The 15,664-nt window shown below is 39.8% G+C and overlaps 2 protein-coding genes across 3 annotated transcripts in view; one reads left to right on the top strand and one right to left on the bottom strand.

The window, feature by feature from the left end:
• Nucleotides 1-5,912: 5,912 nt before the first annotated feature.
• Nucleotides 5,913-11,237, top strand: LOC123503000 (NADH-cytochrome b5 reductase-like). Of its 2 annotated transcripts, XM_045252344.1 has the most exons (3): nt 5,913-6,173; nt 6,376-6,431; nt 9,364-11,237. In XM_045252344.1, exon 3 carries the CDS (start codon nt 9,801-9,803, stop codon nt 10,734-10,736), a length of 936 nt encoding a protein of 311 aa, XP_045108279.1. In that variant the 5' UTR covers nt 5,913-6,173; nt 6,376-6,431; nt 9,364-9,800; the 3' UTR covers nt 10,737-11,237. The 2 variants fall into 2 exon arrangements, with proteins under 2 accessions (XP_045108279.1, XP_045108280.1); XM_045252345.1 differs by lacking the exon at nt 6,376-6,431.
• Nucleotides 11,238-14,862: 3,625 nt separating this feature from the next.
• LOC123502998 (xanthine dehydrogenase-like) overlaps nt 14,863-15,664 on the bottom strand; it is a 59,524-nt gene continuing 58,722 nt past the window's right edge. The window contains exon 27 of the mRNA XM_045252341.1: nt 14,863-15,452. The gene's annotated coding sequence lies outside the window, so the exon portion shown is untranslated. The remainder of the gene's footprint in view (nt 15,453-15,664) is intronic.

Raw genomic sequence — 15,664 nt, 5'->3', positions numbered from 1 at the left:
TACTGTTTCTATCCAGTTACCTACAAACACGTACACATTCAAGGCAGCAACATGCAAAGTACACTAAATACTCCGGAGCAAAGCTGCCTCACCTTGTTTCATTAATCAGCTAACTCTTGCACACTTTCACACCAAAGCTATTTTTCATTTACCATCGACGATTTTATATTCGAATCAAAATTAAAACGACGATTGAGAACTTTCGGCCTAAAGATGTTTGAGGGCCGTGACGGCCTTGGGCGCCGCACGGGGGGAAGGAGGTGGCCGTCGGGTCCGGCCTGGGGCCCAAGGCAGGGAACTGGCTGCAGGTCCTGCTTTTCCTTGGTGGCCTCAAGCTTCACTACTAGTCGTCCACTTGCAGCGCATCACACTAGGCAAGGGTCGCCATAAGCAAGAGATCAATGTCTACCACTCACCGGATGGTACCGTGAGGGGCCCTAAAGGGGTGATAAGGGCTCCTTGCATAGAATATGATGGTGAGTGGTGTGTACGGGACCTCTGCTTATAATGACACCGGGCTGAACAACTCGCCATGAACGAGGGCACGCTGTGCGCCATGAGCCAGGCACTGACAGTACCAGTGGTCCTTTACGTTAGGTTAGGTTAGGTTAGGTTAGGTTAGGTAAAAAGGACTCACTTCATGACAGCGTTTGGGGAGTGGTGTGTGGCGGGTCATTGCTCATGGCGACCTGTGTGAGGCATTGCAAGGTTGCATCGTCACTGCTCTCATAACCACGGGACTGGGGTTGACCCTTTCTGGGTAAAAAAGTTTCGTCCCAGTACCTGTGTAGGTAATAATACTTTGGATCGTTTCGCCATCGCCATCGCCGCACCGTTAGCCTCGATAAACGGATCGTTATCCTCAACAAACACATCTGTACCGTGGACACTGGAATCGCAACCTGTCGTGGAATCCCATTGTTAGCGTGGACTCATTTTCCTTCGCGGCTTCAAGCTCACTGATTGTTGTCAACTTGCAGCGCCTCATACTAGGCAAGGCGTCGCCTTAAGCAGGGTGCCGTGTCTACCGTCCATCAGATGATGCCGTGAGGGGCCTTTAAGGGTGATAAGGGCTCCTTGCATAGAGTCTGGTGGTGAGTGGTGTGTACAGGACCTCTGCTTATAATGACATCGGGCTGAACAACTCGCCATGAACGAGGGCACGCTGTGCGCCATGAGCCAGGCACTGACCGTACCAGTGGTCCTTTACGGGGTGAAAAGGACTCACTGACAGTGTTTGGGGAGTGGAGTGTGGCGGGTTATGCTCATGGCTACCCGTGTGAGGCGCAGTAAGGTGGCAGCGTCACTCTCCTCGCACTCACGGGTCTGGGGTGAACTCTTACGGGGTGAAAGGGTTCGCCCCAGTACCTGTGTAGGCAAGTGAACTTCAATTGCGTCGCAGTGAGGTGGCAGCGCCACTCTCCTCGCACCTAAGGGTGTGGGATGGACCCTTACGGGGTGAAAGGGTTCATCCCAGCACCTGTGTAGGCAAGTGGACTTCAATTGCAGCGCAGGAAGGTGGCAGCGTCACTTTACTCGCACTCAAGGGTGTTGGGTGGATCCTTACGGGTGAAAGGGTTCGTCCCAGTACCTGTGTAGGCAAGTGGACTTCAATATTGTGTCTTGAAATCGCATCGTGAGGACTGGAACCGCATCGACATCGTGGAAACCCGCATCGTTCCCGTGGAAACTGGAATTGCATCTTGATCGTGGAAACTCGCATTATTATCTTGGAAACTGGAAGGGCATCTTTATCATGGAAAGGCATCGTCATTTTGGAAACTTGCATCGCTATCGAGGAAACTGGAATGCCATTGTTATCTTGGAAACTCGGAGCGCTATCGAGGAATCTGGAATCAAATCTTATCGTACACACTGTTATCGTGGAAGCTCTCGTGATCGTCGTTCGTTTCGTTATCTCTGAATTACTTAATTAGTCTTGGTATTATTATTAGCCTCCGTAATAATAGAGATGTTGGTCATTTTATCTTATCTCTTTTACTGTATTTTTTTTCAGGGTACAGTTTAGTGTTCTTCAACCTTTTCTAAATTCGTGCACCTTTTCGAGAAGCAAGGAGGACTATAAAAGAAATGCATCAATATTCGTAATTTTCCCTACTTTAAGACTGAAAATCGATAGATAACATTATTGAATATCTACCTGAAGCTACAGTTTTTTAGTCCTAAACAGTCGCTATATAGAGCGAAATGTACTATAACAAAATGCCACATCTCAAACACATTAGGCCCGTGTTCCGTCGGAGTGTAATATATTACTATTGTGAATAAATCGCAATACTTTGATTAATATCAATAGGAGAGGACCCAAACTGTCACAATTTCAGTGTTCGCAGGAGAGAGTCAGTATCGTCTCGCGGTACAGAGTAATCGTCTCTAAACACTGTATTACGATGTATCTATTGATTTGCCAGGGTTTTACTCCTACCAGTATTTTTCTGTTCTTATTCTACCATGGTATTTCTTTATAGTTACTTGAGTTTATACGACTGACATCATAATATAGAGCAAAACATAATTGTCTGGTGTACCAAGATCTTTCATTTCTAGAGACTTAATTAAATACAGCACGGAACCTTAACACACATTTCACCTCGCTTCTGCACAGGTTAATTCTTCTTCTTCTCAACCTTTTTAATGTGATGTACCCCTCGAAGTCTTTCAGTATTGATCACGTACCCTTACCCACAATGCAGCGTCAGGAAGGGTAACAATAAATGCATGGTTTATTGACTTAGTTTATTAAGTTTAAATTGTGTTATATATGTGGAGCAGACACAATTTTTAATTAATATTAGTATGTTTCTATGAGGTAGTGTCGATAGGAACTGGTACCTCACAGGGAGACACTATATGTGACTAACATGCAATGCATTTACCAAAAAGGAACTATATCAGACAATTTTCGATCATTATGGCAGTGAACTAGTGTTGCTTGCAGCTAGTTGCAACTTGTAACTAGTAACAGTGATAAATAAGTCACTGTGTGTGTGAATAACATATAAAATAAGAAATCGGAGCAAATATTATAGGTTTGCAAGGTTGTGTGGCAACTGTAATCCAAGAGAGCTTCCTCTCAAGTGATATAACTCCAAGAGTTTCCTTGTTAACGTTGTTAACGTGTCCTGGTTCTAGTGAAGGACACATTGTATACTACAAACGAATTTGCTGCTATTTAAAACTGAAGCATTTTGAGAAACCCGCCACGTACCCCAAAAATTCCTCTCACGTACCCCTGGGGGTACGCGTACCCCAGGTTGAGAACCCCTGGTGTAGGTGATGGGCGCACGGAAGACAGTGTATGGTGAAGGCCAAGGAATATACAAGGGTGGAGGCTGTGGTGATGAACATGGAAAGAGAAATTGAGTGATGAATGACTAAAATGAGGTATGTAAAGTGGTCCAGGTGACGTTCGTGTTCTAAAGGCAGTTGCTATCGGTTCTCTCTCTCTCTCTCTCTCTCTCTCTCTCTCTCTCTCTCTCTCTCTCTCTCTCTCTCTCTCTTTCTTCTTTCTTTATGAGACAGTAGAGTTTGATGGTGAATATTGAAGGTAGTGATTTCTAAAGATTCTGTCAGTGGTTCGTGTTTAATGCATTAATTGAACTGTGATGACTGATTTTCAAAGCCACAGAAATTGTTACAGTCAGGTTCACGTGATTCTTATTTATTTGTCTATCTTTTTTGTTGTCATTTAGTTGTGTGTTTGTTAATTCGTTTTCTATTTTTCATGTAGGTTATATTCATTCATTTTATCACCTCGTTTGTCAACTACTTTATCTTGTTATCTATCTTTTTGTTCTCATCTAGCTGTGTGCTTGTTTGTATTTGTTAATATTCGTTTTCTATTTTTCATTTAAGTTATATTCATTCATTTTATTACTTTATTTGTCAACTAAATATTGTTTGTTCACTTTATTGATCAATTTACTTGGTTTATTCATTTATCATTCAGTGGAGCGATATCTTTGCTAATCAATCATGTCTACGAATCATTAAAGTAAGCTTGTCACTTCTAATGACTTTCAAGACGTCCAACCTCACAAAACGCCTCACTGTCGTAAATCTATTAGTAGTGGTGTTTCTCAGAGTTTTGTCCTGTCAGCCACTCTCTTTCTATTATTCATCAATGATCTTCTAAGCTAAACTTCTTGTCCTATCCATTCCTACACTGATGATACCACCATGCACTTTTCCAAATCTTTTTAGAGACAACCAACCCTTCGGGAAGTAAACAGATCATGCAGAGACGCAAAAGAACGCCTGACTTCTGATCTCTTTAAAATTACTGCTTAGAACAGAGAAAACTTAGGTATTATTACTCAGTAGATTAAAAACTCAATTCACATCTATCAATTCGACACAGCCGTCCAGATAACTTCTTCAGTGATACTCACCTGTCAACTTCTCCACTGAGTATCATCGGTCTGTCCTTTACTTTTAATCTAAACTGGAAACTTCACATCTCATAACTTTATTTTTAAAACAGCTTCCATAAAGTTACACGTTCTGAGTCAGCTCTTCCAGTTTTCTCCCCCCCCACTCCAACTATTGACTCTGTATAAGGGCCTAATCCGCCCATGTATGGTGTATTCTTCACATGTTTTGGGGGGGGTGGACTTCCACTCATACATACTCTCTTGGATAGGGTGTAATATTTTTTTTTTCTATCAACTTCTCTCCTCTGACTGACTGTTTTCAGCCTCTTTCGCTATTTTCTATTGTCATGCCAACTGCTCTTCTGATCTTCCGAACTGCATACCTCCCCTCCTGCAGCCTCACTGCAAGAGTTTCTTCTTTCTCTCTCTCACCCCCTACTCTGTCCACCTCCCTAATGCAGGAGTTAACTACTAGCTACTCAGGGGCGGATTTAGGAATTTGGGGGTCCTAGGCAAAGGTAGGCATGGGGACCTCTCCCCACTTTTTATTCTAGGGATGCACCGATTGTGAAATTCTGGATGTTTGAAGGGGTCACCGTTTTCTTTATACATCCATAGAGGGACCCGAGATACACTTCAAGGATAATTCTTCTGCTGGCATTTTAGCAAATGGATTTTAATAAAAAAAAAAAAAAACATAGATAATGTATGCAAATAATAAAACCTCTATTAACCATAAGTGTATGCGGAGTTTCATGGGACTCAAAAACTCGGGGCCCTAAGCAACCGTCTAGTGTTGCCTAATGATAAGTCCGCCATTGCTAGTAAACTCTGGAATTCCCTGCCTGCTTCTGTATTTCCATCTATCTAGGACTTGAATTTATTTAAGAGTGAGGTTTCAAGACATTTCTCCCATTCTTTTGGCTGACTCTTTTGACCTGTTCAGGGACTGGCATCTAAGTGGGACTTTTTGTTGATCGATTTTAGTGTTCTTGGCCATTTCTCCCTTCTTACATGAAAAATAAAAATAAATAAATAAATAAATAAATAAATAAATAAATAAATATATATATATATATATATATATATATATATATATATATATATATATATATATATATATATATATATATATATATGTAATTAAATGTTCGCAAAATATCATTATATCATATAATAATAATAATAATAATAATAATAATAATAATATTATTATTATTATTATTATTATTATTATTATTATTATCTTTGTTATTAATATTATTATTATACTAGAAATAATAATAATAATAATAATAATAATAATAATAATAATAATAATAATAATAATAATAATAATAATAATAATAATAATAATAATAATAATAATAATAATAATAATCAAGAGAGAGAGAGAGAGAGAGAGAGAGAGAGAGAGAGAGAGAGAGAGAGAGAGAGAGAGAGAGAGAGAGAGAGAGAGAGAGAGAGAGAGAGAGAGAGAGAATGCAATATCACCAGGGCAAACTAAACAATCTCATCCTAAACTTCCGATTTCTCTCATCCCAGCCCAGATAACACACTCATTCAATCACTCACACACACACACACACACACACGCCGTCACAAATTACAATGATAACACTCACGTCGAGATGAAATACAAGAGGTGCCTTTGTGCAGCAGACGCGAACCCTGGCGAGGAGGAAAAGGAAGGCGACTTAGGCGAGACGAAGCGCTGAAGGATGGATGGCAGGTCGAGGTGAAGATCCATCTCTCAATTTAGGGGTTTGATTCGTGATGGTGAGTTAGTTCATCCATTTCTTGCTTCTTATTTTGTTATTTCTTCATGTCTCAGCTATCCTCCTCACTCTAGATGTGGAAAACAAAGGCAGTCTTCAAGGAGAGGAAAGAGTAAGACTGGCTCATGTCATCGAAGTGTTCCTGTCATTGTCACTGAGTATGTAATAGTTTGCTGCTTCTCATTCAGTCTTTTCACCTTCAGGCTCCCTCCAGGCTGTTCATGTGAATGAGGAAGGCAGTCTTAGAGGAGAAATAAGGGTAAGATAATGTGGTTTATATTATGTGTGTGTGTGTGTGTGTGTGTGTGTGTGTGAAGATTTGTCAAGGGTAAAAATAAATTTATAAAATCCTGTTAACAGTGCCTTTCTCCTTACATAAAATAGGGTTATGGGAACTTTTGGTATAATTCTAGTTTATGCCCATGCTCTCCCCTAGCACTCCTAACAAGCTTGGGGACAGGTGGGAATGTGAGGTTTCGAGTCGGGAACATGAGATGCGTCGGAAATGCGTATTTTGTGCATAATGGGTTTGGGGGGAATCCCCTTAAAAAGTCTACGGAATTTACACTAAAAGTTTCCCTACGTTTATGCATATTTTGTGCATAATGGGGAGGGGGGGGCGGGGAATCCCCCTTAAAACGTCTACGGAATTTTTCACTACAAGTTTCCCTAGGTTTACGTTATGTAAGGTTAGGTTTAGGTTAGGTAAGGTTTACGTTTGGTTAGGTTATCGTTAGGTTACATTAGGTTAGGTAAGCGGCTTTGCTGAAATTTACTCCAAATTTAAGGAATTTTTACAAATTAGTGAACTCATGAAAGTTGTTGTGAATCTTCCGTATAGTTTAGGATGGCCATCTTTTCCTCCCCCGTTCACGCAAAAAATATGCATTTCCGACGCATTTCATGTTCCCCACTTTCTCACCTGTCCCCAAGCTTGTTGGGAGGTGGGGTGGGGGAGTATGGATAGAAACTTGAATTTTACCAAACTTTTTTCCTAAGGTATATATTTTTGTCAGGTTAGGTTAGGTCAGGGGTTCTCAAACTTTTTAGCTCATTGACCCCCCAATGAAGTTTCAAATTTTCTATTGACCCCCTAGCTTTTAATTAAAGGGAAAAACACCGATGCCAAAATCAATATGAGTAGTAGTAGTAGTAGTAGTAGTAGTAGTAGTAGTAGTAGTAGTAGTAGTAGTAGTAGTAGTAGTAGTAGTAGTAGCAGCAGCAGCAGCAGCAGCTATGAAGTATAAAAAGGTATACACCTTGTCTTACACAGTAAGAAAAATGTCAAGGTGTACAAGTATATGTAAATTAATCCTCAGTGCAACATACCTTTTCTTCTTTCACTTTTGATATCATTAATTAATTATTATCAAGAATTTCAAATAGGAGGATTAAATGGTTCCCTCTACTCCAGCAGAAAACATTCACCAATCCTTTTCGACCACCCTGGCTATTCATCAACCCCTTGGATGTTCCGATCAACCCCTGGGGGTCGAAATCGACCACTTTGAGAACCCCTGAGTTAGGTGGTATATATTAAGGGAAACTTGCATAATTCCACCCAAACATCTCTGGTAGAATAGATTCATGATTTCTGGTAAGCAACACTATGTTGTTGCATTGCTATTGCTTAATCTGTTTTTAACATTTCTTAACTTAATCGAATTGCTTTGTGCTACAACATTACTCATTTTCTGACAGGTAATGGTGTGATGGTATGACAGGTGCATGACAATAATTTTTAAAATGCTACTGAAAAGAATATACATACTTAATGTGAAACTGTACACATCAAGAAAAATGCCGTTTAAGTAAAATAAGAACAGAAAATAAGGGAAGCTGCAAGAAACCATCAGGGCTGGAGGTGGCATTCCCTGCTGGAAACACCTACCTATCACCACTATTAACGAAAATGTCCATTAGCCTTATAAAGCTCCATAATGACTCAGAACTAACAACCTGATTACTGAAAGTGAGGGCTGTAATGGTGACTGGACATGACAGTTGTGAGTCAGTGAGTGTGCGCTCCACAAGGTGTAACTAGGGAGGCACAGGGTGGTCAGGATGTCAGGGAGAGGCCAGCAATGGTGTGATAGAGTCAGGCAATGCTGCTCATTGAGTTTGATATTTTCTTTACAAAGTGTGAGAATGTTTCAAGGACAAGACTAACTTCACAGTAGATTTGGACACTTTCTGAATTTATCTGATAATTTTTCCAGGAAATTGCTTATTGCCTTCTCCACTTAAATAAGAAAACAAAAAGCTTAAATAAGAAAATAAGTTTTGCTGAGAAGCAAATACTTCTTGATTTATTATAAACATTTAAATATACCAGAAAACAACATTCAGTTTTGAAAATTAATGGGATGTAGTTTACCAAAATTTAGTCTCTAGTTAAGGTTGTAGCTCAGTGTTCAAGGTGAAGCTAACTTAGCAGCCCAGCCAAGGCAACACTGCATACAAAAACAATTTTCCACTTTGAAGATAAACAGGAAAAAGTTAGATGTCAACACAGCATGCACTGTACTGCCTGCAGGCCACCCTTTATGTACCAATCCATCTTGGGTCTGCTATCTCAGTTTCTCTCTACTGTTGTCCTGTTTGGATTTTTTTTTTTTTTTATTATTATTTATTTTTTTTTTTTTTTTTTTTGTTCTCTGTCCAGACTTACATATAACAAAGCTGTCCCTCCCAAAAAGGATGTTGCTAAGATGGGATACACAGCTTTCACATTCACGCTCCACCCCCTCTCTTAGTGCCTTGGTCTCTAACAAAGAAGGGATGAACCACTCCGCATGGACTTCATTATATCTTTTTGTGTTTGTATTCAGTGACATCCCCAAATATAAGGAATTAACCCTAACTTTAATCTCTGGTCCTGTAGGTGTCAGGGCTGCAAGCTGTTGTGTGCTAAACATCATTGCCACACCAACTTGGGAGTCTTGGTCTGGGAGACTAAAGAAGACATATTTGAATGTTGAGAACATTTTCACGATGAAGTTTGAGAAAAATATTAACAATATTTTTCAAGGTCTAGGACTGTTCTATATTCTACACCTTTACTCTGATGATACAACTAAGCTATCAAAATGCCCAACACTTCTGATTTTCCAGCAACCCTATAAAGATAACACTTTCATTATAATTCCTGTTTATCATTTAATTGAGACAATGTATTTCTGTCATTTCAGAATGTACAGTCAGCCATGGCAAGTCAGAGGTGCATCATGGCCAAGTGTTCTTACCAAGTATTGAAATGTGATAGAGATGTGCAGATTTCCTCAGAAGAATGACATGACATGCTTTCTAAATTGCAGTATGAAGAACTGCTTAAGGGAAGAGATACACTTCTTTCCATCTGTATGGGTATCTTAATCTTGAGATTAATGAAGTTTGAAAGTACCGTACACACGACTGTAGCTCAGAATGTAACTAAGATTAAGGAGCAAATGTCTGTGCATCTCTTCTCTTACTGATTCAGTCATACCAGAATACTACTTAACTGGGAGTATAAGTCTAGTATGAAAGGCAAAATTCACTTTCATGAGCTCTCTTATAATTCATACAGCTGCATAGAAACCTCAAGGTGATCAGTATAATGTGCACATTTTGAAGATCTATATATCTAATGAGGATGAGCCAGCCAGCTACAGACATAGAAGACATCTTGCCCCCCAAACCCCAGGCACCACACCCTAGTGACTGCTGTGGCACTGGCTGCTGCCCCTGTGTACACGACATCTATGAACAGGACCTGAAGGCCTGGCGCCGGCAGTGTGACCTCATCAGGAGTGGCACACTAGAGGAGGAGCAGCAGACCAGCAATGCTGTTGAGTCACATAAGTGGACCAAATTTGAAATCATTAAAATTGATCAGGTAAACAAGGATACTTTTTTGTACAGTTTCAAAATACCAGATAACAAGAGACTGGGGATCAAAGTTGGGCAGCACATAATAGTGAAGCAGACAAAGAATGGAAGGCCGTGCACCCGCCAGTACACTCCCATCACAGACATAGATAAACGAGGCATCTTTGAGGTGCTCATTAAGATTTACCCTAATGGAAAAGTCACTCAAGTCATCAAGGACTGGAAGGTTGGAGATCTCATCCCTTGGCGAGGACCCTTTGGTGACTTCTTGTATGCACCAAACACCTACAAGTGTATAATGATGTTGGCGGCCGGCACAGGCATTGCTCCAATGTACCAGATTGTTAAGAGCATCGTGCAAAATGAAGATGATGAGACAGCGGTTAAGCTCTATTATGCCTCAAAGACCTTCTCGGATGTCCTGCTTCGCAGTGAGCTGGCAGAGTTTTGTCAGTACTGGAATTTCACCATGTGTTACTACCTCAGTGAGGAGAAGGATGTGAGGGGCAACAAGAGGTACAGGGAGAAGGCAGAGGCCAGGAGGCTGAGCAAGGCAGAAGTGCAGCAGGAGCTTGAGAGAGGCCCACTGCACTCCACTCTTGTACTTGTGTGTGGAACCAAATCCTTTGAAAAAGATATGGTTAACAGTGCCAAAAATGCAAGTGTTCCTGATGAAAATATTTATAAATTCTAATAATATGACTTGAAACCCAAAAGCTTAAGCATTAGGTGGTTTTAAGGGATATTGATATATTTTGTATAGAAATTAGATATATATTTATGTTTACTATATTTCACACAATCCCTCTTGCAGCAAAGGACACTGTCAGACAGGAAGAATACTGCCACAATACTCCTTATGAGTCAAAGTAGAGAGAGTGAGTGGCCTAGAGATCCCTCCTTTGTAATCTTATTGCTAAGACAAGACACGACATCATGTCTTGGCTACCTGCCCCCCATACAGGAGATGACAGCCTGATACACAGATGTACAGAGATGCAAATTCTTTACCTATACCTAATAAACATGATGTCTACAGAATGTGTTAATATGCAATGCTCAGGTTGGTGTGTGACTCAGCAGCCAGTGTGTGGCTGAGCCTCTACCTGACAGCTCAGTGAATATGACCTAGTGGCCAAAGTGATTAAGAGTGACATTGTACGAAATATGAATAAATTTATTTTAGAAATTATAACTTTCCTTTCTTTCTTGGAACCTTTAACCCATACAGTGTTTAGTGTGTACATATACGCATCTCTTTGGGAAGTGTTAGTACATATATATACATATATATATGATTTTCTTTTACAGCCTTTTTATGTCCTTGAATTTTGTTTGTATAAGATTTGTCAGTAACAGTAACATACAAGTTTATGACAAGTCAGGAATGAATCTTTATGTATAGAGTACTTATATTTTTTGGCTAGTAGTTATTATGGGTTGAATGCTTCAGTTGGAATTGAACCATACTTAGGGGTTATTTTGTTTTTCCTAATGCTTATAATAGCAAATCAATGAAATGAAACAGAAAACTCTGGTATTGGAGAGAGGTAAGAAAAAAAGATGGTCATAAATACTTTGGTGCACTTGAGATGTGGGGTGTTGCTACATGTGCATCCAACCATTTTGCTAAACTAACAGTTCTTTACTTACAGGTATTTGTGATGTGAAAAACACACATTATAGACTTGTGAAATGTGTATGTAAAGTAGAGAATAAAAGATTAAAAAATGTAAATACAAAATTCCCCTTCCTTAGTCTGACACCATGAGCTCTTAGAAGAGAAAGCATTCAATCAAAAGTATCACATGGTAGCCACACTTCAGCTCATCACATTGGAATGATACATATATGAAGCAATTTGTGATTTTTTTTTTTTATAAGAAGGACAACCAGCAAAGGACAGCAAAAAAAAAAATGATAAAAAAAAAGGTCCACTCATGTCAGTCCCTAAAAAGAAAAAGGAAAGGGGACTCTGGCTGGTATAGGAGTTACCTTTTTTTCCCCATTCTAAATCTTGAGTGAAGAAAGTAGCTATGTGTATCTAGGTGCATGTAGTAGTTTTGTGTGAAGGAAGAGAGTTGTCTTTAGATCATATAGCATAAATGAAAAATATAAAAATGTGCAATCTAACTTGATCCCTATTTCTGAAAAGGACAACACTGTATGGGTTAATAGCTGACTACTATAATTTCTTTCCACACTTCCACCCACTCAATATTCACTACCACACAATGGTGATGGTGGTGGTGGTGACTGTACTGGTTATGGCAGGTAAAGTATATGCATTGAGATCCCTTTTTTGAGGATCCACTACAAAATCCTTATACTCTTCACACTCATATAATTATTAAATGTATTATTACTTTTAGAGTAGGAAATATTAGTTGTGGGGAATTATTGACAAAGGTAGGGACTACAGTAAACCATCGGTATAACAGACGATATAAGGATACGGGGTCTTGTTATACCTGAAGATCCGTAATAACTGAGGATCCCTTATATTCAATAGAAATACCAGACAGATGTCATATCCTGAAGTTTGTCCGGTCTTTATACCCACTGCCGCACTGCTCCCACGGCATACCACGTGGAGTTCCTGCGACGGCATGTTATGGAATGACGCCCTCACTATAACAGATGACAATCTGTTATAGCGATGGTTTGTCCGGTCAGATATTTTGTTCATTATATACAATATCCAGTATACTGATATCCATTATATCGAAGTAAGTCCTCCTTATACAATACTTCATAATCTGATAAATTCACAGTTACGGTGTTTGGTAATTACTACCCTCAATTCTATTTATGGTAAGAAAAATTCACAGATACAGTATCCCCTTGTGTTTTGTTTACACTATACTGTAGCACCACCACGCCACGCAGCCACCACAACAATCAGTCTCTTCCCGCGTTTCTCACTGACCACAAGTGAAACACTTACGGCGTGAGGGCTGAAATCCCTACTGTCCCTTAGCCTTGGGAGGGACATCATCTGATAGAACACGTGGCGAGTGAAAGGTGAATAAAATCACTTTTATTTCTTTTGCACAGTACTTTACATTTGTTTCTATGACTATTTTCATGTATTTTCATGTCTAGAGGGGTGACTTTTGACGTGCTGCAACATATCCCCTATTATTACATGTCTTAATAGGTATACAGTACCAGTGGGGACAGCAGTTTAGATGCCACTAGGCATCAGCCCACGTGATCTGGAGAGCACTATGCAGATGGCCACTACTTCATGGGCTAGTTAGGGTGAACTAGTTTGGCCCTCCCCCAGTTAACATTTTTTTTTTCCTTACAGGGAAGTGAGTGTTAGATTATTTATAGTATTTCTTGTGTAACATATATCTTTTTGGTTTGATTTCTCTAAGTGATTTTTTTTTATGTAGCAAGTTGCCATTGTAGGGCACAGTCAAATGCCTAACAGAAATTTTTTTCAGGTACAGTATACGTTTGGCATGATGGAGGGTGCTGACCTCAGGTCAAGTGGGTAGCAACCCTCAGGTCACCAGGTGACCTTTCCACTGGTTGTCCTCAAGCGAGTACGACTCAAAATTCAAAATTGAAAATTGAAAAAAGGGAATGGTATGAATTCTTTAGATTTTTTTTTTTTTTTTATTGTAACTTAGTCCTTGATGGTAAATTTTGCTTGTAACTTCTGGAATGGATTTATTAGATGTTGATTTCTGGATTTCCCAGGAAAAAGCAATAGGAGGAATCATGGGTGAAGAAGTAGCTAGGGGCGCAGTGAAACTGTAAAAATCAGAAGTGGTTCGTTCCGAAGAGGAAAGATGGAGTCATTAGAACGAGAGGTTGATGCTTTCAGAAGTTATGTTCAGGACTTTGTCTTCAAAATACACTGCAAGGAAGATGAACCAGCTGTTGAGACCTATTAAAATATTTTGAAACTTCGTGATATCCCAGTCATGGAATTGCATCAATTAAGAGGAGTAGAATGCACAGGACAACTCACTGTGTTTCTTTCTCAGATTGAAAGTTGTTTGCCAGATGCTACAAAGACAACAAATAGTTCAGATGTATTAATGCACCTTTGGCTCTTTTTATTCAGAACATCCAAAGTAAAGGACAGAATTTAAGGAACATTTAACCACTGAACTCACAGACCAAAGTGAAGAACGCATTAACTCGCTAAATGAGTTAAAGTACTCATATGACAAAGATCCAGCAGAGTTAATGGCAAAACTATAATATAATCTTGCTTTCTTGGAAGTACAAACTAAGTCAGGAGAAGTGCCTAAACTTGACAAGCTTATTAAAAGCAAATCACTGAAAGGCATGCCAAAAGCTAGTAGATGAAAATGTCGCCTTAAAAAGACTCCTGTGTAAGTTAGAGACAAAGGATAGTTGTAAAGGCACAACAATAGGATGCTGTGTGAGTGATCAATCCCCCGGTGCAACAACCCCCAAGGTCCAGTAACACCTAATCTCTTGAGGGGAACAGCGCCAACAAATAGAGGAAACTTGGACAGAGTTGAAAGGACATTCAGACAATGGGATAGGAGGGAGAAATATTGCCCCTATTGTAGAGCCCACAGTCACTCAGTAGCAGTGTTGTAAACAGCCTCACCTGGGTTCATCTAATGACTGCCTACAAATGAATTGTAACCAAGGACACCCAGGTTGTCCATGAAGAAATAATATGACACAAGGGAGAATGGCATGACAATCACCAGTTATTAATCTGGACATTAACCATCACGTCCTAGAGGTACTGTTGATACAGGGAATGATATATCTTTGTTAAAGATCAGTGTTACAAAAGAATTAGGACTAGAAATAAAACATAATTCAAGAATTCCTCCCTTGCAATGAATTACAGGGTGTAAATTACAAGTCTTAAGGCAAGCAAACATTACCATCTCCAGCAGCAGTAATCACCCTATTACCATTACGGTAGCAGTAATTCCTGATAACTATCTGCGTTCATCAGCATTGCTGGGTATGAATGTCATCAGTCAAGCTCATATTACCTTAGATTAATAGGCATGGAGAGTTTATTGCAATAATTTAACATACCCATTTGTATGAGCCTTAAATGAATACAAAATAATTCAAAGGGTGGCAAGAATGTGATACTGCAAACGCCACCACAGCCAAAGCACGGGTCCAGATGCAGCCCAATCATGTGCTGCGCATCCCCACTGGACTTCGAGGTGTATAAAAGGTGGGAGATGACAAAACTTGGGGCAGTCCAGCACTGGCAGCTCTCTCTTCTCTTCCTCCCTTTTCCTTCTTTCTGGTGAGATGCAGTACACAGTCCCCAGAGTTCCCTCTCCCTTCTTTCTGGTGAAGTGCAGTACACAGTCCCCAGAGTTCCCTCTCCCTTCTTTCTGGTGAAGTGCAGTACACAGTCCCCAGAGTTCCCTCTCCCTTCTTTCTGGTGAAGTCCCCAGAGTTCTCTCCTTCTTTCTGGTACACAGTCCCCAGAGTTCCCTTTCTCTGGAAACTCTGGGGACATGTACTGCATCTCACCAGAAAGAAGGTAAAGGGAACTCTGAGGACTGTGCATCAACATTCCTCTTTACAATATCAATATATAAAATTATTATTGAACTAAAAGAAAGAAATATAAGATTAAAAAATGAAAAT

This window comes from Portunus trituberculatus, chromosome 13 (genome assembly GCF_017591435.1).
Source record: "Portunus trituberculatus isolate SZX2019 chromosome 13, ASM1759143v1, whole genome shotgun sequence".
Taxonomy (NCBI): Eukaryota; Metazoa; Arthropoda; class Malacostraca; order Decapoda; family Portunidae; genus Portunus; species Portunus trituberculatus.
Note: the sequence above shows the minus strand (reverse complement) of the source record. Positions and strands in the feature narration are given on the sequence as shown.

Bases quoted from the DNA above. Each gene is read 5' to 3' on its own strand.
- LOC123503000 (XM_045252345.1), top strand. From the start codon at position 9,801: ATGAGGATGAGCCAGCCAGCTACAGACATAGAAGACATCTTGCCCCCC.